Raw genomic sequence first — 23262 nt, forward strand, 5'->3', positions numbered from 1 at the left:
TTTGAACAATTAGCGTCAAAATTATCCTGTAAATAAATATGACTGGGTGAAACCGGTGACATCTTGATGCGCCCCAGCATACCAACGCACGATAGTGTCTTCCCTGCCCAAGATCCCATTCTAAAGCGCCCAACTATCCCTTCTGGTGTCGCACCGGAAGGCATGGTTGGTTAATGAATAAGGTGTGCAGTAGGGCCGGTGGATAAACAGCAAGTATTCCGCAGTGTCCGAGAATCAAATCACAAAACCAGCACTCTGATGACGGTACCAACGCCGTAGCATTGAAGGTTGATGACGGTGATGTTGACGAGGGGTGGCGGTCGAACCGAAAGGACACCATGGACATCACCCACTCTTAGGACAAGGTGCAAGGCACTGCTCTGGGTTAGATTATACGTTCATATTAATTAAGTGTACACTCTTGGAAGGAAAATTATCCTCTTCGTGTAATGCGAGTTATTTGTTTCGCAGCCACAGAACACACGGTTACCGGCTGTTGGCCGTTTCGCTGCCACCGCGACTCGACTTGTTGTGGCACTTCTTAAGTGAATGGAACGATCTTGCTAGGAGTGCGAAGGATAATTGATAATAATTTAATTTGCAGTCGTTTGAATGTATATTCATGCACCAGGGAACGTATTTGCTGAATTGTGTTCTTTTTAGCATCCAACCAATAATTTCTAATAATGTACTAGACGAAATTTAATTGATGCAGAAATTTGAAGTTTCTCCACACAATACTCGCACACTCGCATAATATTTCCTGTGCTACTTGACCAACATTTTTCTTGATGAAAATAAAATTTTTTTTTTGCATACAATTATAATTCTTCACTTGAACAGACAAATTTTACTTTAGTTCATGATCGAATAAAGCGACAATTATTGTTCACACTACTTTAAGCTCATCAACAAAATGTTAACAGCCACTGGATGGGCATAGTGTATTGAAATATTCGACAACACAATGGATAACTTCCGCTCCAACAATCAGCTACTTAATCAGCATTCTGGATACTCTTTCTCTATGATTCACAATCAGAAAACTTTTTCGATAAAACATGTTACAGGAAAGAAGCAAGATCCTTTCCAGATTCTACAACACTTGCGATGCGATGATACCACCTATCATTGGTGTTTTTATTGTTCCTAGGTTTCTTATCACCAAGATTTTTCAAAGACTGCTATAACAAACTCGAGTAATTGAATAGAGGAGGGAAGAAAATTTTTTCTCCATTGACTCCACACTGTCTTCAAGCAGATCGTTTTATTACTTTTTACCTTAGCATGCAAAAACCAACGATGACAACCCTACAATAACGGAGACAAACTTTCTGCAGAAGAGAAAATATCCTTCGACTGAAGTTGTCCGATGCGGAAAAGTTGCACGTTATAAGATTAATTAAAATTCTTCCCACAATACCCCAGGAAATAAAATAGTACATGTAATAAAAGAATAATAAAAGAATCGATTCCACTTTCAATCGACTGCGTTAAGATAAGAATTTCTCATCAACCGACTGCGAAGAAGTAAGTTGTGATGACGGTAAACTCGAATAAGCACAAAGCGATCGATCGTTCAGTTTATTCGGTCAATATCACCAGGCACATGTTTTCAAACTAAGTAGGAAACGTGTTTTCTCTATGTCTGCTGCTTCTGCATACATACTAGGTTGTGTATAAAGTTTTGCGGTTTGATACCAGAGGGCGCTGCTACGAGCTTTTTTTCTATATTGGTACACTCTTTCTATGAACGTATGTGACGTTTCATTTCAATCGGGCACTTTATTTTTTGTACAAGCCATTTAGTATCGCCGTGTCACAGTGATTTTTACCGCTGTTATGACGTTATCATTTGATGAAAAACGCTTTCCGCGCACGATTAATTTTAGGTCTGAAAATTACGATTAACGATTACGAAACGATTAATTTTAGGTCTTTTTTTGCCCTAAGAGGATTTTTCTTTCTGTAAACGGGGTCGTTTTTCACGAATTTTCACTTTCACTAGGTCTAGAATGTTATAACAATAATCAAAATTTATTGTTTTATCAGTTTCCAAGTAATCTGCTAATAAAATTTAATTCGCATCGAACAAAACTGATGCATCTTTTTGGGCAATTTCTGGACGAACTTGTTTCGGAACCGAAGAAAAAGGTTCACACCACTCCTTAGGCTCTTGCTTTGATTCAGGATCATGGTGATAGAACCAAGTCTCATCCCTAGTGATGATTCGATTAAAAAAATCCACTTTATTTGTTAACGCTTTAAATGTTGTCAATAAAGCTGCATTCGAATGCGTTTTTAGCGAATGCGGCTCCATTTTGAAAACAGCTTTCTGGAACCCAAAACTTTACTCAAAATATTGGTTTTGTTGCTCAATGAGATGGCTAGGCCTTATACTTAACTATATTATACTTATATACTTAACTATATATACTATTATACTTATAGTGGTTCGACAATACAGTGGTTATGTGGTATTTTCCAATACGATAACCGGTATTTTTTTACGATTTCAGGCGTTGTGTCTTTTTTGACGTTTTGCCATGAATCGTCTTGAAGACTACTACGACCACATTTAAACTCAGAAACCCCCCTTTTAACCCACTAATTAAAGGTGAAGAGTCGTGTACACGTACAACATTCGTTCATAAGTCTCCTTTGTTTTTAAACCTTCGGAAAATAAATATTAAATCAATGCACGATACATGATTTTTCCCATTGTAGCAACAAAAAATGAGCATTATGAGCATTCTTCATATTTTGATCTTTTATTTCTCCTCTGTTTGTGTATCAACGAATCAGTCAATGAACGGGCCTTTGTTTCCTTTTTCTTATTAATCATTTCCCTATTCCCACATGTTATGACTAGTGGCCCCACTAACCTATGAAATTTTAAAATCTCTCGTTGAATTTCGTCAATGATTGTCAAAAATGTTAACGTCACCATGAAAGTATTACTTTGGGCTTCGTCGGGCCGAAGGCCGCAAATTTTACCGCGACCGCATCCCCTAAGTACTTTGCACCGTTGTAGTTGCGCCATGATTCGCTTTGAAGATGAGATACTTTTATTAAAACAAAAAAGTTATAATAAAGAACAAGACCTTTTCTGAGCTTATGGTGGTTGTCGTTCGTGCGTATCTCGAAAGCTCAAAAAGATGTTTGCAATTTATGAGGAACAAAATTAGGATCTGCTGCAAGAATTCATTTTTTCGCGTCACTTAAAGCATAAAAGTGCCTGGATAAAAGTACAGGTTATATGTAAAAGAACGACCGTAGTCGAGTGCCGCTCCGTAATTGTAATTAAATCGCTCGCCATTTAGGCGCCGAAAAGTTTTCCAAAAACGACGAAACAACGAAAAAGAAGGGTAAAACTCGCAACGAAATTACCTACCAGCCGATGGAGATGATAATTTTCAATTATAGTTTTCCTTTAAATCTTTTAACCGTAATTCATCATCCTAAGTGACGCAGCAATAAAAGTGATCATCTCAAGGGAGCCCGGTCTAGCCTGGCACAACAACGGTTATCGGACTGCTTCCGAGTGTCTGATCTTATCAGTTATGCATTGAATTATGAAATTGAGTTCACAGGTATGGCGTGCTGAGGATCTTTCAGAATTGACGCCTTGGCTTTGGCTTCAAATCCTCAATTTGGTAAAGAGAGAAAGTTATTTGCAAAGGTATTAGGTCCACCAGTCTGATAGGTACCGCTGAAATGCAAAATTCAGCACACGGTGACCAGGGACTAACGAGATGAGACAAGGTTTCTTTTCGCTTCCTTCGCTTTTCCTTCGTACCGAAGACAAAACTATGCTCGCAAGCTGGTGGCTGTGATACGTGCTGCAAAAAACCTGCAAATCATTGGAGCATTTTTCCTGGTAACCACCAAAACACCTCATCAAAGAAGCTATTACTAAAGAAGGTTAAATGGGAAAAGTTGTATGGCTCACGATAAAATTATAATCTTTCCCTGCACCGCTTCCTGGTGGAGTGCAGTCCGGTGCGGAACATACTTTTCCGAATCAACTTAATTTTTCACAGATCACTCAGGTTGTTCACGATGCTCTCCGCCGAGCGCCGACCTACTCAAAGGACTTCACTGTACCATTTTTATATTTTTTCTTTTCCTCCGATCCGTCAACCGGTTATTATCGTGTTGTTCCTCAATTCTCCCACACAGCGCACTTTTTGTCCAATATGCTTTCCGTTTAATCGAAACTGGGAGTGGTAGGAAAAGTTTGTGCCGTAATTTTGACACGTAATTTTTCATTTTTAATACGGTTTTTATTGACCCCAACTCAAACAAGATGGAATAACGCCACGAAACTTATGAACTATTTCAGTGTGCAAAAGACGAAAAGACGAAAAGACGAACCCAGTAAACCCAAACCCTGGGTTGGGCTCTATGAGTAAGCAATAAAAAAATGTATCCCCGCCAAGCAGCACACGAAATGGACACAGTGGACTGGACAATGGAAAACTAGCATAAACGTTTCCACTTCGGAGCTTCTGCGTGAGAATTGAAGGTAGATTGAATTTTCGTTTCGGATTATTCTTTCATTCGCCGATTTTGCCGCACACTTCGAATGCCATACCAGGTCAAGTTAAACTTTAGCACAATTCGGGGGGAAGGCTAAAGAAGCAGTGACAGAGGCAAGGAATAAATCCCCCGTCAGTTATTCCGGCAATATTCCTGTTGTTTTACATTTTTTCTTTCTGTCTGCCCTTGAGAAATATTCAGCATAAAGGATTATGTCGAACCAGAAACAGGGTGACAAAAGCCTAATTTGTGGTGTTCTGACCGAAAAAACACCTTTTTGACAAAGTTTTTCGTTTAGTGTGTGTGCATAACCCGGTTAGTGCATGGGACTGAAATAGTATTGATTACAATTTAAGAATCAAGGTCAACTATCAAATCTCGACGTTTAAATCTTGTAAAATAGCAACTACATTTTGTCTTCGCGAAAACCTCGTGGTTATGATCAAGCTACGTGAAACACGACCAGTTCCACTTTATTACCCACGTTTCGTGGGATCAATGTTTCAATATTTCAATTTGCATAGAAGTAGCCACTGTCAACCTTACGTATTTACAAACCTATGCAGTTGTTGAACGATTCCCTGGAAAATACAATTTTAGTGCTAATCATATTGAAAACGCCACAAGAAATCTACTCGCTCTCGGGTAGTGCGACGCTGAGGCAACAAAGCAAATTAGTTTTAATAAAAGTATAATTAAAGTTAAAGTTAAAGTTAAAGAATCCCGGGATCGGTTGTCACTCAACCGGCCATGGTTTCGATTCCCGATACCGGCGTGACAAAGAGGGGTTGGCGCGGGGCTAACAACCCCGCCCGTAAAAACGAACTGTTACGGTTAGCGCCCAGAGATATTGACAAAAAAATGTCTCTGGTGCAGGCTTAGATCGCCCAGCGGTTGCAACGCCAAATAAGAAGAAGAAGAAGAATAATTAAAGTTAATTAAAGTTTAAAACAACCTACTACACGTCCGATTATTCCAACATATCTTGTACGTAGACAATGGCAGATGCAAATTGCAGAGTTTGACGCTCACACACCCTATGTAATATTAATAATAATGCTATTATTCGTTCAAACACATTTTTGAAGTGTTGTCAAATATTGTACTTTGAGTTTGGCATCGTTTGAGCATCGTGACTATTCCTGCAAGCAAGATCACATCAAAGGTATTGTAAAAAATTGCACATGAAAAGTAAAAACAAACGAGGTTAGATTCGAATGCTCCAACAACACGGATAGCCCATATTTTCTGGACGTATTCTGTCAAGCCCTAATCATCATAGACACGGCCTAAAAGCGACGAGTTCAAAGAAATTGCACAACAACTACAATGTCATTACATAACCCGTCTTCTCGTGCAAGATTTACCCCGACGCCCCTCTGGCCACTGCTGACTTTCAATATTCTCGACTTCGAATGAACTATTCTCGTCGAATGAACTATTCAAATGTGGCGCTTCTGCAGCGTTCGTTGTCTGTAATTTAAGATACATTCGTTAATTACGGAACCATGTGCGAGGCGAAAGGTGCGATCCTAAACATAAACTACGAACTTTTAATTTTACCTTACAGAGAAACTGAGAATTGGTGTCCAGGAATTTCACTACTTTTTTATTCCACCGTAAAAAGAACGATTGCAATGAACATGGTGAAGATGCAGTACTCTTGTTCCGTTATAAAACCACCATATTTATTACAACCTCCACGGGTGCGGTTGCGGAACTACTTTACTCTTTGACGCTATGTTAAGACCACCGTAACGCATTAAACAGCGGAAATCCTGTTTCCACCTGACAGAGGTTCGAGGTCTCTGGTTCACTGCAACCATTTCGCTAAAACCCAGCCGATAAGACTAGGTAGCGCACGTTCCACAGTCACATACCGGTTGCGCAGCTTGCGATTCTTGAACTTAGTTGAACTGTTTGATAAAACAACGTGTGATTTCACAACAAGCCCTTTTTACCTTTCTAACAGGGTCTAACGCAGGACTTTTTCGGCAGTCTGCAATAAAAAGAATCTGAATGGTCCATAATAATGCCCTGCAACGCATTAGGGCATAAAGTTTCTCATTTCATTACAATCACGCTTGTCCTGTTTTTCAACCAATGACATCAATTACCCAACATGAAAAGTAAAAGGAATTAGCATAAGGGACATTCTACGGTGGCTTTGTACTTATGATAGCGGAAAATGTAACGAACTTAACATAAAAACAACTCTGCAACAATTTCGAGCGAGCCGTTAATGGCATGTGCCAATAAAAACGGTAAAATGATAGACCCACGAGCGCCCCCTGTGGTTAAAGAGTCGGTTGAATTTACTTGGAAGTCAAGAGATAAGACACGTCGTTATAAAAGTGATATGTTTTTTTCCTTGGGTAGATAATCAACTATCGTGTTCTATCCCTACCAGGTACGGTGTTGGGCGAATTCGAACTCCAACTGTGCTCGGAAATAGGACCAAAATATTCTAAATGTTTCCGGCATTTTGGCCGGGGCTTATCAGGACGTGCCCATCGGTCTAACTGGTCTAAAGGAGAAAGGTAGCAAAAGAGAAATTTGTTTTTCGGTCATAATCAAGGTTTCCACCTGAGTTTAGACATCCGAAAATTCCTTCGCCTTGCCTGACAGTTACCTCGAACACTTACCTTACCGGATCCACATAAACCCACGTTACCGGTTTTTATGGTCCTCATTAAGCGGTGATTAGTCGTCCTCGTCGGGTATCAGTGTGAAAATCCGAATTGTAGCGAACGCGTGACGTTTCACGAGTTTGTTGTCCTATTCTGTATCTGGATGATTTTACACAGGCTAAGAGTCACATACTGGACTCTTTTGAGGCATGAAAAAGGTACAAAATCCGATCCCTTGCACGAACGATAAAAACCCGCCGTGGTGTTTTGCACCATTAACGGCATGTTACCTACCTGCAGACCCAGGGCTAAAGGTGACCCTGAAGGATCTTTTTTGCTTACAATATAGCTTTCAACTCATAAACATTCCCTGTAACAGCGAGCTAGGGTATGGTGGAAGGTTAAAAAACCGGATGTGATTTCATTAGTTTTTAAATGCTTCAAAGGTAGCGCTGCTATAAAGTCCAAAGAAGTGGTCACGCTATAAAAGTGGGCCAACTGATCGAACAACCACAACTCGGGATGAGACCTCTTGCTTGGAGTTTTGCTGGTGAAAAGAGTAATTAAAATTGCATTTGCGTCGAGTGAAATAAACACATATTAATTAAAGTTTCTTCTTCAATTATTCGACTGCCGAGGTAGAGGATTATTGTGATGGAGGGTACGAGGAAGAGTAAGGTCTTCCCCTGGTTTAGCGTTGTTTAAAAGGGTGTTCAGATGTATTCACAGATGGTCTGGACGTACACATGTATTCACTCCTCAGTATTCGAATTTCTTGTCTACGTAGGATTACTGCTGATAAAACGACAGATGAGTGCACCTGAAACTCCGAGTAGAATCTGAAAAAGGTACAAAGAAACGAATATAGTCAGAAGCGAAGCAATGTTACGAACAATTTAATGCATAAAATACGGCAACAGCATCCGGACCGGTTGCCACATGCCATAGTTACAATCTTGAACATCTTTTATCTCCAGCTTACATATTTCACGTGAAATAGATTAGTTAGTGTACGACTTCCGTTACAATATTCCGTTGTTTTCTAAAAGATGTCAATAATTTTCATGCATTGAAACATACACTATTTACTACCTTAATTTTCTAGGCAAACTGTGCCTTAAGAAAAGGTATACTTTCACCAAACCAAAACCAAGTACCAACATTGTTCTTTCACCAAAAGCATGATGGAGTTCTAACACACAGTTAAGAGGCCTGTGCAGTTCACACAAAGATGCAAATTTGCCTTTATAATGAAAGATAAATCACAATACAACTCCGCTAATTGTATCTTGCATACTAAACATCTGTTTGATGCAGGTGTTGCCAAATGCTTAAAGTACTTTAAACTCTTCCTTCCCTATCTTGCAATCCCACGAGATTTTAATTTTCCGAGAGTGTAAGAAAAACTGCAGCAAAAAAATCTGGTGTTTCTACTGCTGAAGAAATAGAGAATCTTTTTCGCCAACGTTGAATATGACAAACCAGCCAACTTGCGATGTTTGGCACAAAAGAGCGCATCCACCTTTGCACCGATCTAGAACCGGTCGTCGCCAACGGCGACCGTAGTGTGGCAATTTCAAATTAAACTTTCCCCGTTTAATAATATAACGATGTTCATTCCGCATTGCTCACACACGGTGTGTTGGTTCTCTTTTCCAAGCCGGAAACGGAACAGATGCATCCATTTTTTCTGAGCCCTCGTTTCTTCTGTAACTATTAGTTTTTTATTTTTAGTTTTATTATTAAATTTCTCTTACGTTGTCCGAGCAGGTACATTTGGTAGTTGTGATTTTTTGTTGAACATGCTTTTGTAGAGTGTGAGCGCCAACCACTGTTTTCCTCTCCCCCTGCCGATATGTTGCATAATTGCAGTTTAGGCTCTTATTCATTAAAAAGACCGCAACCACTGAGCGAACATCTTTTCTGTCGGTTCCAATCTTATGATGATGCTCATTCATGAAAGCGTGTTCCTTCGTCCTTTTCGCCGTAAGGCCTCGCTGTAGTGATGCAGTATCGTATTCGTATGCTTTCTTGTCGTTAGGTCGTTTCTGTTGTTAGGATTTCTTCTTCTTCTCTGTGCATCGAGATCAAATACGCACATACCATTCGCAATACAGTGCCAAGACGCTGCACTTGGCATTCGGATTAGTGTCGTGTCAGTGCTATCATTACTATTTTAACGTCGTCATCATCATTGTTTTTACTTCTGTCATTAGTGTCATTACTTTTCTTCACACATTTGTTGCTTCGTCTTTTTGTTTCTTTTTTTCTCGAACACACTGAAAACTTTCTCCTTCGCCGATAATGGCAACAGGGTGCTGTTCTTAGCAAAAAATAAACAAAATGCAAGTTGAAGCGTTCTTGACGGAAACATCAAAACTCCCAGACACGGCATTCGATTCAATTACTATTTTATCAGCATTTTGCTAATTATATTATTTGACTCCATGGGTTTTTCATTTCTCCTTCTAGCTTTCTCTTTCTTTCTAGCTCTCTCTTTCTCTCTCTCTTTTCTCTCTCTCTCTCTCTCTCTCTCTCTCTCTTTCTCTCTCTCTCTCTCTTTCTCTCTCTCTCGCTTTTTATTCAAGTCTTCGGGACCATCCAATCATGGTGATAAAATAATTGAGACACACCTTCAATGAAATGACTATAATTAAGTTTTGATTGCTCAGCTTCTTGTTAACCTGGTCCATGATTGTTCTTCCATTTGTCAACGTTCAATCATTTCGTTGGAGGACTGTCGCACAACACATAGCAATTAGAATTTAGAATTTTCGAAGTTTTCCACATATCGCCATTCCATTTAGAATACACATTGCTACTAATTGATCTACAAAATGCAGCGAAATAATGTTTCGACAAAATTCACGGAGAATACACGGCACTAATCTCATCATTCCAAAGTTTGCCGCATCCCATCATTCCAATTCAATAACCTGCCGCTTCTGAACGTAGTAGTCTGCTGATGTGATGTGCGCCTGTGATTTGCAGGATTTTCGAAGAGATACATGAAAAAATAAACCACATCAATAGAACAGAGGACAGTGGAATGGGAGAATGGAAATACCTCTTAGGTCAGGCAGACTGAGCCAAAGAGAGTGACCTACTAATTATCCCAATGATTGCGTTACTTAACTACGATTTCGTGGTTGCCTGGCAGCGTAAATGAATTTGTAGAAATGAGAACCAAGGCCAATCAGAAGCCTTGCAACAGGGACCATACGCTCCTCGAAGAGGCTTTGAAACGTCCTTTTCTCACTCGGTGAGGGACTTGACCACTTGGCACTTGGTGAGGTGAGTTGACCAGAAGCTTGAAATATTGTTGGATAAATTTTAAGACAGACAGTTGTGTTTTGCATTTTGCACTATCGCGTGAACTTTGCTTGGTAGAAACGTTTTTTGTTAGAAATTTCTTTTCCGTAAAAACGATGGCGGATTTGTATGTATTAATGAGATCATCCTGGCGAACGGATACTAAATGTGGCTTAAATTTCGTTTTTTTTTTCGGGTGGCGTCAAGCCATAAACTGGTCCCGGTGCCGGACCTGAAAGAACACGAAGAGTTTGTGGCGTTCCTTAAGGATTTACCGATGATCGCGAGGCCGGGAGTGTTTGGTTTACACGAGAATGCCGATATCACGAAGGACCAGAAGGAGACGGACTCGTTGTTGGCCAGCACGCTAAAGACGAAGGTCTGTAAAAGGGTTCCAATGTCACGGTGAGTGTAACGTGTAACTGACCCATTCGTTGGTTTTATGCGATACCCAGGATCGTACGGTAAGTAGCGGAGGGTCTATTGACTTTCTTCAGGATTTTTTTCGGTATCGGTATCAAGCTCATGATCTATTGTTCAGCTAAGTATTTGAATGAAGCATACTTCACTTTTGGGAGTATGATGAGATATAATTTGCTACAGAAAACTAATATAAAAACTTAAATTTTATCACACATGCGCGTCGCAGGATTTGCTTTACATGAAGGTAACGTATTAAATCGTAAGGGAAAGATTTCAGGGTTTTATAGTAGTAAAATCTTTATTAGAATACTGATATAAACTATTATTTCCAATTGGGAAACGATTTCAAATTGGCATTGGCAGATTCTAGAGGATCTCAAGGTTTGTACAAAATTCAAAATTACACTTCGTTAAATGATTGTAGCAGTCGAATTGCCCGTTTTTGTGATAATATAGCAATCACGCTGGCTAGAGGTATAAATCAATATAGTGAAGGTTTTCAAGGTCTGATTGTCGTAAAGGATAAAATTAAGGATTTGCTCTTGATATCAATTAAATGACCTGAATTAACTATTTTTAAGATTTAACGAGATAATCGAAACGATCATAACGATTAATTTATGTTCGTATGCTTCCGCTCCGTTGTAGAACACTTCAACTGGTGTGTTTAAGGAATCTCCAGCAGAGTTGATCATTCGTGTATCGAGCGATATTTTGAAGCGTTTGCCACCGGAATTCGATCGTGATGCGCCCTTGGAGAAACATCCCACCGATTATCATCATGTAATGCACACACTGATGAAATGGTCTCTGGGTAAAGCAGTACATATCGTTTACACGGTGCTGGTCCAAGAAATGGTACGATTCAACGCGTTGCTAAACTGCATACGGAGCAGCATTGAAACGGCTCGAAAAGCAATGCAAGGATTAATGGCCATGTCACCGACGGTGGAGGAAGTGGTCGGGGCCATTTTGATCGGAAAAAATCCTTCAGTTTGGGCGAAACGATCCTACCTTAGCTTGAAGCCGCTAGGATGGTACATCACGGACTTTATTGCGCGACTAAAGTTCCTTCAGAAATGGTACGACGAAGGGCCGCCGGCCACGTTCTGGGTTTCCGGGTTCTTCTTCACCCAAGCCTTTCTGATCGGAGCCCAGCAGAACTACGCCCGCAAGTACGTGATCCCGATCGATCTGCTGGTGTTCGATGAGGTACAGCGGGCGACGGAATGACGATTAAAGAACCACCGGAAGATGGTGTTTACGTGTACGAGCTGTTTTTAGAAGGCACTCGGTGGGACACGGAAAACGGTTATCTGACGGAATCGATACCTCGCGTCCTGTTCGACACCATGCCTCATGTAAGTTGCCTCAGATCGATCGGGAAGGTGATCATGATCAAGCAAAGCGTTACCTCGCACCTCTAGATTCTACTGAAATCGATAAAAAAGGAAGATTTCGTACCGAGACATACGTATACCTGTCCCGTGTACAAAACGGCCGAACACCACGGAACGCTCTCGACGACGGGGCATAGTACTAACTTCGTGATTGCCCTACTGCTGGACTATGCCCCTAACGATGCGAGGAGCTGCCATGCTGTGTCAACTGAGTCACTGACTTTTTGAGAAATTCCTATGTGACATTTTATAATATTAAATACCCAGTGCTATATAATTCTCGCACAAATTTTTGAGTAATTTACAGCAACATGTCAGCAGTTTATTATAACACATTTTTCAACAAAAATCTACTCATTAGATAGTGAACATTTTTGGAGAAAACATTGGGTCGCGGTTACCAGCACGACTAGCTCGGTCCCTTAATCCCATAATTTTGCATAAAAACAAAACGGACGCAAATTAGGTGAATAGAAAACCATGAAAGCAAAATACGATATTGAGCCTTTAATAAAACTGGGCTTTATTAATAATGTATTCTTACAAACATAATATTTTACGTGCTGACAAGTGGAAGAATGTTGTAAAGTATACTGTTAGAATATAAGGTGCTTCGATAATGTATAAGTGAAACACAAGTGTCTTACCCATATAGCACTACGGTGCAGACCTTTCTAAGGAGCTAGTGCAGGGGATACGTTTTACGTGACGAGCAAACAAACGACGCGTAACCGCGTTCATTTTCGTTTAGATTCTTGGACACATACACGAGCAATAGTTAACAAAGGTAGTCTCCTTTCGGTTCACGGCTGAGGTTTCTTACAGAGTTTCGTTTGGCGTCCAACGGTGCGTATGGCAGACTGTTTTACATGGTAATTCCTATTTCTTGTGTAATTCTTATCAAAATTCCATCACTCTCACTCTTTCTCGAAGGCAGATCTGAAGTTAAAAGTCCGGAATGGAGTGATCCATCTTTCCGCGAACCCAAGACGTGGACAGCTTCTTCATCATAACGTCGTAGATGACGCTCGGCACGATCGTTAGAGTGATCGTGCGTTCGGAAGCACTGATAAGTTTGGTTATTTCCTTATCTTTCATACCGATCACGTTTTGACCGTTCACTTCCAGCAGTTGCTGGTCGATCAGTAGGCCGTTACGAGCCGCCGACGAGTCCTTCACGATGGCGGTGATCTTCCCGTTGTTAAACTGGAATCCAAACGCCCCTGACGAGTCCTTGTGCATCGTTATGGCACGCTCCAGCGGTCTGAGGGGAGAAAGGGCGTTCAAAACTTTTGCTAAAAGATTGCCAGATTCGAACCGAGGTTCGTTAACCGGTTCATACCGATCGCGCACCACAATCGAAATGTTGTTATTGTCACTCTTCTTCAGCAGCTTGTGAACATCGTCCACCGAAAATCCGGCCACGAGCGTTCCGTTGATTTGCAAAATTTGATCCCCGAACCTCAAGCCGCCCATTGCCGCAGGGCTGTCCTTCACGACTAGGCAAACGAACACACCCTTGTTGATGGCCTGCACTCGGAGCCCAACTTTCTTGTCGCCACCCTTGCAGAGTATGAGCTGTAATGAGAGGTGGGAAAAGGGAAGTTTTGTTTACACTCGCAATTTTACCAAACGAAAAAAAATGTAGTAGCGAAACTGCTGCTCCTCTCTAATGCTTACCTCCCGAATGCCATTCGTCACCTGACCACGCTGAAGCCCCACGAAGCCACCGGTAATGGGTGCGACCATGTTTGCATTGTTCACAACCGCAAGCATCGACTGTTGGGGAACGATGGTGTTGGAAGCAGCGAGCGGTTGCGCTGGTAGATACTGCGATAGATTTGCCTCGATCATTTCCTTCGAAAGTTCCAATCCCATGTACTCGTGCAGATCGGGATACATGAGGCCGCCAGCATTGACCATGGCACCATCGTGTTTCTCTGGCGCACCTGTTTCATTGAAACTCGGATACAAACTGTAGGCCGGAGGGATCTTAACACCTGGGGCCGATGGTGGGTATTGCTGCTGTTGGGCGGCCGCGGCAGCTACGACTCTGTTCTGTAACTGCATCATCTGGTCCACCTTCATATCCTCCAGCGACGGGTATAGTGACATCGTTGGTCTGCGATTGGAACAGAAAAAACACGAAAATAGTAGGAGATACATTCAACGACCGTGCCGCTGATAAGCTTCCGCTCGGTAGCAACACGTTGGATAAGCAGCTACGCAGGTTTCACTCGCGGGCTTCAAACACGTGAATCAGCCAAACGCAATGATTCATTATTTCGTCAGTGGAGAAAATCGCCAAGTCTGCACTGATTTTGAATCTTGTCTGGTCATCAATTCAATGTTTACGCCTACCACGCTAAGCAAAGGCGGTGGCTGATTCACGGTCAAGAATTGCATCAGACTACAAAGCACCGAAGCATCGCAGAACATCAAAATGCTGACAATGCTTTGTTCTCATTCCTTACAGCGCATCCTAGCAAGCGATATGGCAGAGAATGCATAAAAATAAGAAGAACATCATATTGCATTCTTCTCCGCCCATTGCACAGCATACTACGACGCATTTAGATGAAATTCTTAGCACCCGATTCCCGATGAATACTTACGATGTTTTCTGCTGCGCTATCAGATCGGATAAAACCAAACCACTTCTCTTCACCTCTGAATGACAATTGAAAAGCAACGCGCGTGGTTGTCTAGCGAACCGGAGACCTATTCTTGTAGAACTGGATCATGAATCATCCGCAGAGATTCCAACTGTTTTACGGTCCCGTTCGAGAGGAAACAAACACATCAACTGTTTATCTTATTCGACTTGGTTTGCACGTGGGGTCTGCGGGTGGGGGTGGAATGTAGGACCTCCCGCGGTGAGCAAAACAAATTTCAGTGCGACTCCCCAAACATCGCGTGGATGCCGTGCGGAACCACAGCTAACAGTTTCTCAGTTTGGCCCAACTTCGTACAGATAATTACACTTGAACTTCATATTCTTCGCTGTAAAATTGCTATTCCTTTCTATGTAATCCGTAATGAAAAGAAAGTAGAAAGGAACATTTGAACTTTTTCCTTAAGCTGGGTAAATCATATTCACCACGTAATTGCTTTCGTACTCCGAGTAAACGATTCTCACCACGCTCGATTCCCACCACGCGTAGAAAATCACACATACTTCGCCATTCGAGCTGTCAAACTTTGATGCTAGTGAGAAAAGGGTTCATTGCGGCCTCGAAGCGTCTGCCATTTGTTAGTGAGAGCTAGTTACCAATCGATTTTGCAGAACTATTCGACTCGACTATTCTGTGCGCCCCTTTCGGTTTAAATGTAAGTTAAGAACGATTTAGTGGTTTTTTTTCTAAGCCACTTGCAATTGATTGGTTTTAATCGAATTGTTTACCTCTAGGGCTCGCTCGAAAAATCGCTCCGATTCGGAGGAATCCGAAAAGGCTGAAAAGAAGCCGCGCGGTCGTGACAAGGAACGCAAAAAGCGCAGCTCTAGCAGCAGCGAAAGCAGTGGAAGGTACGTTTAAGAAGTGGCATTTTGATTATTTTGTAAAAGATCCTAAATTTGCTGGGTCCCCCGCTTGTAAGACAAATTGGATGCGGGCTTTTAATTTGGCGATTGATGCTACGATCGATAGCATTGTTGTGTGTGTGTGTGTGTGATGTCGGCAGTCATTGTGTGCGTTGCTATTGGTGACACAGAAGGCTGGGAGTTATTTTGTTGACAATCCGCTTGCCGGCAGAGCCCTACGGGAGCACTGTGAACAGTTCGATTTACTCTAACCTAACTTTCAGCTCGTCCGATAGTAGCTCGTCGCGCAGCAGTTCCGGATCACGATCGAGCAGCAGCAGCAGCAGTAGTTCGTCCTCTAGCTCGTCTTCTTCGTCTAGCAGTGAGGCCGACCGTTCGCGCACAAAACGCAAAACTAATACCAAGTCGCGATCGCGCAGCAAGAGTCCGGCTCCGGCTCAATGGGATAAGGAATCGTCCGTCAATAAGGACACGGTCGGAAAACCGGTGCGTGCCAAATCGAAGGAGAAAGACCGACGCAGCTCGGAACCGCGAGACAATGATAAGGAAAACAACAAACAGCAGGCTCGCGGGCCGTCCGTCGAGAAGTCGGTCAAAGATTCTCGCAGCCGCCGTTCACGGTCGGATTCGTCAAAGCGCAGACGTAAGGAGCGCTCCGTCACACCGCGCCCTGTTCGTATTCACATTGGGCGCTTGACGCGTAACGTTTCACGGGATCACGTGATGGAGATTTTCAGCACTTACGGTGAGGTGCGCAATGTGGAGTTTCCGATGGATCGCTTTCAACCGTTTGGGAGGGGCTTCTGCTACGTTGAGTATATGGACGCGGACGGAGCAGAGAATGCCATGAAGCACATGGACGGTGGGCAGGTCGATGGGCAGGAGATAACAGCTTCTCCGGTGTTGGTCCCGAAGGCACGGCCACCACCACGGCGTCCCTCACCGATCATGCGCAATAATCGACCGATGCAACGTTGGCGTTCACCGATGCGCTATCGCCAACGTCCATCGATGCGCCGTAGTCCGCGGCGCAGACGTTCCCGGAGCCCCGTCCGGCGACGCCGTCAGAGCAATAGTTCCGATAGTTCACGCTAGGGTGGCAAGGACCAGCTTCCAGGATTATTGACACGATCGACCGTATAAGGTGTTTTTATTTCTTGGCTCACATTGCACTGCAATAGCTTTAGGAAGTGCTCGCTGACTCCCCTAGCCGGGTTCGGGTGCAACAGGACAGATTCAATTTTGTGAAAAAAACTATAGGTCTCCGAAGAGGATCGTCCACAAATGACACATAATACGCATTGGGCTAAATAAAATCAATTTCTTTTCCTTTATTCACATAATCAGAGAAACAGGATGTGTCACTCTGGCGAGTTCCGGATGTTACCGGAGAACCCTTCTGTTGCGGGGTTTAAAGATGACTTTTTACAGCGTGTAAGTTGCTCGGGTTTACTTTCGGTTTTTTGTTTCTATTAAAAGCTAGAGAATCACATTTGTGTCCGTGCGACGCTGTTCCCGTTTTGTTGCCAAGTATCTGCGGTTCACCGGTGTGCCCTATTTGCCTTCGTACTCGATAATGTTCCGACAAACGGCAGCAAATTTTCGCACGTGATCCTGCACCAACCGTTTATTAACCCGTTCCCTGCAGAAGGTGAGAAGGAATCGTAAGTGGCGATGTTTTAACTCATTCTCGTAACGCTCCAGATGCGTTCGAATGGCATACAACTCACTTGATAACCTTCCTCATAAACTGTTCCTTTTCGTTTGCACTCACGAACGCGGTCGGAAAGTTGGGAATTTCCAGCAGCTTCATCCATTGCACAAACTCGGTCGGGTAGCGAATGTTGAGCGCCAGAAAAATATCCGCCAATACCTCCACTTGCGTGCGGAGTGCCGTACCGCCTGAAAAAAACGAAGGCCGTATGTAAGCGGATAGGAGGCACGCATGGATCTGTGATGCAGTGATTGTTACCGATGCAAAGGAAGGTCGATCGCAGAATGTTTTCACCCTGCGCCAACACCACGTTCATCATGACGGTATGTTTCGGAGATTCCTTCACGAACATCGTAATGAACGCGACGCTTTTCTTCATCGGTGCCGTTTCGGGAAGCATCATGCACTTAGTGGCTATCGAGAGATAAAATGCAAAAGATGATTGTGGCAATCTTCGGTCTTTGATCAGTGCCCAACGCCTTACCGTAGCCCATCAGTTTCATGCAATCGACCTGTACCTCGCTGTAGCAGATCGGTATCTTCTTTGATATTCTCGTGTTGAACGCGTAGAACGTTTCGATCAGATCGGCTATTCGTGACAGTTTGTCAGAGTTGAGCTTGAAATTTAGAGAACAAAACAGAGGTTCATAGCTTCCACTTAAGTAGAGAGACAAGGGACACTACCTGCATCTGGGCAAAGTTATACTCCATTATTGCCGTGAACAACTGCACCATCATCTGTCGACAGTCTTGGTCTTTGTAGAACATTAGAATAAACTAGGAAAGATGAAAAAAAAAGTACGATTAACTAGCGGGTCCAACGAGTAGCGTCAATTCTTACATTGCCCGCAATGTCCGCTGCTGATACAACACAATTAGTGTTGAGTATCGACTGCACCAGACAACACATTTCGTTCAGTAGCGGCTTAATGTCGTCCATCAGGGTGGTCAGTGCTTGCTGTAGGGCTTTGCACAGTGTGTCGATGACCGTCTCGTCGTGAATCCAGAGCGTGCACAGCCCCTTCAGCAAGTCCATCGTCTTCTGGAGGATCAACAGTATCGGTTGCACGGGACCGGGCCCTGTGACAGCCGACGGCGGAGGACAAAGTTTCTGACCGGCAACTTTATCCCCTGTGTCTCCAGCGTTTGCCGTTTTGTTGATGTTGAGTGACGAAAACAGCTTCGAAATCATTTCCAGCCGCAACAAGACGCGTGCCTTGGCCGGCTCGCTGGTGTCATTGTTTTGCACGTGAACCTGGAGCTCGGCGAAACACGGCGATACCATGGCGTCGAGGTAGACGATAATGTTTTCGTACGGTATCACGCTCAGTATGTTGCCAACGGTGTACATGAGGCGAATCATTTCGGAGCTCTTGAGGCGCCCTTCCTGAAGCGTGGATCTGCAGGCATCGAGCAGAGGGACAGCGTAAGGAACGACTTCCTTTTGGCACTCGGAGGTGAGATCTTTCAATCCTAGTGTGGCCTGCGATGCTCTGGTCGAATTTAGACCCTTCACCAGCAGGGCGATGGCGGACGGCAGATACTTTGGATTGTCGCCGAACCACTCACTGTACGCACCGACCGTTTCCAGTGCCATGCCGAAGAGCTTGTCGTGGTATTTTTCGTACGGGATCTCGTTTAAAACCTTCAGTAGCTTCACAATCTGCGGGTGCTCGGCGTACTCGATCTTCTGGGCAATCGAGCAGAACGCATGGATGGTCGCCTCCAGCAATGTCCAGCTGTCGGATGAGGACGGCAGCTGCTGCTCGTAGCTCAGATACATGATCGACTCGTCGAGCGCTTCCGACAGCACGTCCAGCATCATATCGTTCAGAACATCATGGCAGGAAAGCAACGTATCACCGATGTCCTGGCGGTAGCATCGGAAGGCCTCAAGATCGTCGTCGTTCCACTTGTGCATCGACGAGTCGGTGGGTAGCTGTGATTTCCGCACCAACACCTTCACCACGTGCGCGTACACGGGCTTGATGGCTTCGTGGCAGCGCTTCCGGTGTTCGCTCGTGTCCATCGATAGCACGTCCTCCTGGAGCAGGTACCAAAATTCCATGGCATACGTGCTGCACATTTCGTCTACCGGGTACGTACCGGGCTTATCGGTACACTTGATCAGCATGTCTACCGTGCGCGTGTAGACTTCATGCGCATCAGATTCGGCCACAATACCGTCGAAGATGGCCGACGAGAAGCCCTCCAGTGTTGAGATGAACAGAGCGTACATCATGAGGGCCAGATTTTCATTATCGTTGCACTCCTTGTACTCTGCATCTAGAATCGGCACCAATACGTCGAGGAACATCTTCATGAAGCGAATGATCGTGACGGAGTATTTCGAGTTTTGCGTGGAGTACGACGAGATAATGCTCTAAGGTAGGATGAATAAATTGTTAAGATGACGTTGAACGAGTAAATAGAGGCTAAATTTCCTTACAGCAAGTGATTTGAGGGCCATTTCGGCGAGCTCGTTGTCGTCGGGCAGCAGGCAACCGTCATCCTTTGGTTCCTTCCAGTAACAGTAATGGATCGCTTTCAGTAGTGTCTGTATCAAGTTATCGCGCTCATCGAGCCCGACATTCCCGTGCAGAACCCAGCTCCCGGTACACTTGGCCGCATTGATCATACCGTTCATGTCTTGCGGTTCCACCGTGTGGTTCAGCTTCTCGTTCAGGTACGTGACAACTGTTTGCATGACAAACTCGGCGTTGCGATTCAGCTCCTCGCACACCAGGGCACGTGGGATCTGCGTCCGAACGTTTTTCACTTCTTCCGGAATGCCCTCCAGTACACACATCAAAATTTCGATCTGCGTCACCTTGGACAAGGTGCCGAGCTGCTGGTTCAGAAACATGCTGGTCACTTCCTCGATTACGGTCGGGTGTCGCAACATATGTACGATGAATAGCCCTAGCTGAAATAGCGGTAGGCACCGTGTTGGGGTTACTATAGGCAACGAGCGTGGAAAGGGGCAGTAAACTAACCGAAATGCACAGCCTATTCAGTACTATTTTGGGGCCATTGCCGAACACGACGATCGTTTCGAGTAGCTTCTGTTTCAACTCATGGTGCGCTTCCTTCGGCACTTCGGCCCAATCGTTCCGCAGCTTCGAGTTGAGCGTGATGGAGCCGAAAAACTGTACCTCGGACGATTTGTTCAGTTGCATCAGCTCCCAGCAAAAGGACCACGCGTGGGGGCTGTTCTGCACCTGCTGGAGCCATTTGTGCGTTTCTTTCTGCTGCTCGGATCCGCCTCGGTAGAACGACAGCACGGCCGCCTCTATTGTTTGCACTTCGTCCATTGTGATGGATTGTTTACTTTGTGCGTTTGCTCTATTCCCCTCAGTTACACTCTTTCGCTATGCGCCGATATGAATGTGGGCTCCGATCGTGGTCACTGGGTATGAAGTATTGTGTTGGCCCTGCTCCTGCGGAGGAAAACTAATACACTACTATGGACCGATATTCGCTACCCATAGTTTAATGCCTAACACGATAACGAAGGATGGATAGATTATATTAAAAATTATACCGAAAAGTGTAGCGTCCAGCTTTCGCAAAACCAGTGTTGTTTCGGTTTCCTAGCTGTTTTGACAGTACCAGTGTACCTATTTTTTTTCTGTCACGGCACGGTTTGACAGCTGTTTGTCAGGCAGAAAAAGACTATACCTTTCCAGATGATGAGGTAAACAAAACAACGTGCCGAACAATTGGCCAGCATACAACAGTTGAACAGTTTTATGATGTGAATGTGTTAACTGAATGGCTCACATTTTAGTTCTTGAAGCATTCTATGGTGGCTCCCATAAGCAGCTGCTAGACGTGATACTAAAAGGTGAAAGGATACCCATTAGTTGCAGCTACTGGTTACTTTAAAAGTGCTGTCGTTTTAGATCTCCACCAAAACGAGTACGATTTGTACACCCTGCCGGCAAAGAAATGGCACTGGTGTGCCCGAATGAGTGCACTGCATTTTGCATCCCAAATTCCGTTCAGCCACCAGTTTCGTACCCTTTTCACAAGTTCCGTACTTAACCTAGCGGAACTAATCGGACTGCGTCCGGATCTCGCCGGTTGCCATAAAATAGTTTACTTCCACGAAAACCAACTCTGCTACCCCGTCCGGGAAACTAAGGCACGAGATGTCCAGTACGGTGTGAACCAGCTTACGACGGGTGTTTGTTCGGACCTGGCGCTGTTCAGCTCACGGTACAACATGCACTCCTTTCTGGACAGTATACAATCGTTCCTAAACATCGTGCCGAACATGAAGTTCGCAGGGCTGCGTGAAAAGATTGCCGCCAAATGTGAAGTGCTACATTTTCCGATCGCTTTTCCTCAAATACCTCGACGAGTGTTAGCTGCAGTAGAGTTTGTAGTCAAACATTTGTTCTATTGGTCATCCATTGCAATCAATGTTTCTTTTATTCAGGAAACCGCTTCATTTAATTTGGCCCCATCGTTGGGAGCACGACAAGAATCCGGAACAAATGGTCGAAGCTTTGCTGGCGCTGCAGGACAAGGGCGTTGACTTTCGGGTCTCTATTCTAGGCGAAAGGTTCAAAACTGTTCCAGCGTGTTTCGATAAACTGACGGACCGCTTACCAGGGAAGTTGGTGAACTTTGGGCCCCTTCCGAAGGATGAGTACTATCAAACACTACTCGCTGGTGATGTTGTCCTGTCGACGGCCCTACACGAGTTCTATGGGGTGGCAATGTGAGCAACTGAAACTACGGTTATAAGAAAATTAAAATTAAAAAACTCTCCATCGTTGTTAGGCTGGAAGCGGTTCACTGCGGGTGTGTCCCGATGGCACCGAATCGCCTCGTGTACCCGGAGCTCTATCCAAAGGATAAACTGTTCAACACAACGGCTCAGCTCGTGAAGCAGCTATACAATTGGTGCCGCAATCGGGCGTTGTTTGAAAAGCATCGGAAAACGTTTTTCAATGGCTTTACACTGGACCACTATTCGGCGGACGTTTTGGTTCCGAAATTTGTGGAGCACCTCAAACAATTTCATTCGATAGACCGCAATAGAAGTTTGTAAATAAATTGCCCAATTGCAAAAAAGGTGTTTAGATCACACAAGTAGAAAGAATAAGCTGTTTTAGTGATTTTTAATATGTTTTACCACATGTAATAGTTTAAGTTTAATAATTTTGACCAGATGCAAATATTTAAATTACAGTATTATCGCCTAGTTTTAAATGAGATTTTTCCTTGGCCATGAATTTGATTATTCAAACTAACGACGGTACCGTGTTAAACCCGAGTGTGAAAAACACATGCAAACCCCAAAATTGATTTGGTCTGTGTGGTTTGTTTCGGTCCAAGCGCGGTAAGCTTCTTTAGTTTAATCTAAATGGGGACATTGACCGACACAAAAGTCTCCCATTCGCTTCAACGGAAAGACCCAGGACCAGGTTGGCCCAGCCTTGCCAGGACCAGGTTGGCAAGTCTGGAGGAAAAGAGCACCGTCACCCGGCAAACGACCACTCGAAGGAAGTTTAAAAGCCTTAAGAAACAAACAGTGCAATGCTTAAGAAAATATTCGTTCCTCTTCTTATTTGTCCTTATTTGGCATTTGCTGAGTGTGCCGAAGCCGAAACGGGAGACGGGATCCGTCCACTCGGAAAGCCTTCCTTCGGTAGATACTGTTTCAAAAGATGGTGCCAAAAGGGTGAC

At 43.9% G+C, this 23262-nt stretch overlaps 4 protein-coding genes across 5 annotated transcripts; 2 read left to right on the forward strand and 2 right to left on the reverse strand.

The window, feature by feature from the left end:
- Window positions 1-12812: 12812 nt before the first annotated feature.
- On the reverse strand, window positions 12813-15105 carry LOC131209638 (syntenin-1-like). The gene is made up of 4 exons (XM_058202747.1): window positions 14923-15105; window positions 13988-14429; window positions 13650-13885; window positions 12813-13571 (listed from the first exon to the last, which is right to left on the reverse strand). The coding sequence occupies exons 2-4, from the start codon at window positions 14420-14422 to the stop codon at window positions 13253-13255; spliced, it is 990 nt and encodes a 329-aa protein (XP_058058730.1). The 5' UTR covers window positions 14423-14429; window positions 14923-15105; the 3' UTR covers window positions 12813-13252.
- A 428-nt stretch (window positions 15106-15533) lies between these two features.
- On the forward strand, window positions 15534-17194 carry LOC131206960 (RNA-binding protein with serine-rich domain 1-A). Its single transcript, XM_058199566.1, has 3 exons — window positions 15534-15637; window positions 15717-15833; window positions 16112-17194. Coding segments are annotated over exons 1-3 (951 nt in total). The 5' UTR covers window positions 15534-15635; the 3' UTR covers window positions 16944-17194.
- On the reverse strand, window positions 17159-20959 carry LOC131206959 (importin-13). Its single transcript, XM_058199565.1, has 8 exons — window positions 20559-20959; window positions 20012-20488; window positions 18404-19945; window positions 18247-18339; window positions 18047-18179; window positions 17821-17976; window positions 17579-17750; window positions 17159-17490 (listed from the first exon to the last, which is right to left on the reverse strand). Exons 1-8 carry the CDS (start codon window positions 20874-20876, stop codon window positions 17403-17405), a joined length of 2979 nt encoding a protein of 992 aa, XP_058055548.1. The 5' UTR covers window positions 20877-20959; the 3' UTR covers window positions 17159-17402.
- A 307-nt stretch (window positions 20960-21266) lies between these two features.
- On the forward strand, window positions 21267-22645 carry LOC131210567 (glycosyltransferase-like domain-containing protein 1-like). 2 transcript variants are annotated; one of them, XM_058203834.1, is made up of 4 exons: window positions 21267-21409; window positions 21468-21963; window positions 22007-22291; window positions 22354-22645. In XM_058203834.1, the coding sequence occupies exons 1-4, from the start codon at window positions 21337-21339 to the stop codon at window positions 22622-22624; spliced, it is 1125 nt and encodes a 374-aa protein (XP_058059817.1). In that variant the 5' UTR covers window positions 21267-21336; the 3' UTR covers window positions 22625-22645. The 2 variants fall into 2 exon arrangements, with proteins under 2 accessions (XP_058059817.1, XP_058059816.1); XM_058203833.1 differs by having other exon boundaries at window positions 21468-21945.
- Window positions 22646-23262: the final 617 nt, after the last annotated feature.

This window comes from Anopheles bellator, chromosome 2 (genome assembly GCF_943735745.2).
Source record: "Anopheles bellator chromosome 2, idAnoBellAS_SP24_06.2, whole genome shotgun sequence".
Taxonomy (NCBI): domain Eukaryota; kingdom Metazoa; phylum Arthropoda; class Insecta; order Diptera; family Culicidae; genus Anopheles; species Anopheles bellator.

Coding starts and splice junctions, on each gene's coding strand:
- LOC131210567 (XM_058203834.1), top strand. CDS start 21,337: ATGGCTCACATTTTAGTTCTTGAAGCATTCTATGGTGGCTCCCATAAG. Junction 21,964..22,006: donor GAGTTTGTAGTCAAACATTT/GTTCTATTGGTC, acceptor TCTTTTATTCAG/GAAACCGCTTCATTTAATTT. Junction 22,292..22,353: donor GAGTTCTATGGGGTGGCAAT/GTGAGCAACTGA, acceptor CATCGTTGTTAG/GCTGGAAGCGGTTCACTGCG.
- LOC131209638 (XM_058202747.1), bottom strand. CDS start 14,422: ATGTCACTATACCCGTCGCTGGAGGATATGAAGGTGGACCAGATGATG. Junction 13,886..13,987: donor TGACGAATGGCATTCGGGAG/GTAAGCATTAGA, acceptor CTCTCATTACAG/CTCATACTCTGCAAGGGTGG. Junction 13,572..13,649: donor TCGATTGTGGTGCGCGATCG/GTATGAACCGGT, acceptor TTCTCCCCTCAG/ACCGCTGGAGCGTGCCATAA.
- LOC131206959 (XM_058199565.1), bottom strand. CDS start 20,876: ATGGACGAAGTGCAAACAATAGAGGCGGCCGTGCTGTCGTTCTACCGA. Junction 18,180..18,246: donor ATAACTTTGCCCAGATGCAG/GTAGTGTCCCTT, acceptor CTAAATTTCAAG/CTCAACTCTGACAAACTGTC. Junction 17,977..18,046: donor CATGAAACTGATGGGCTACG/GTAAGGCGTTGG, acceptor ATCTCTCGATAG/CCACTAAGTGCATGATGCTT.
- LOC131206960 (XM_058199566.1), top strand. Junction 15,834..16,111: donor AGCAGCGAAAGCAGTGGAAG/GTACGTTTAAGA, acceptor CCTAACTTTCAG/CTCGTCCGATAGTAGCTCGT.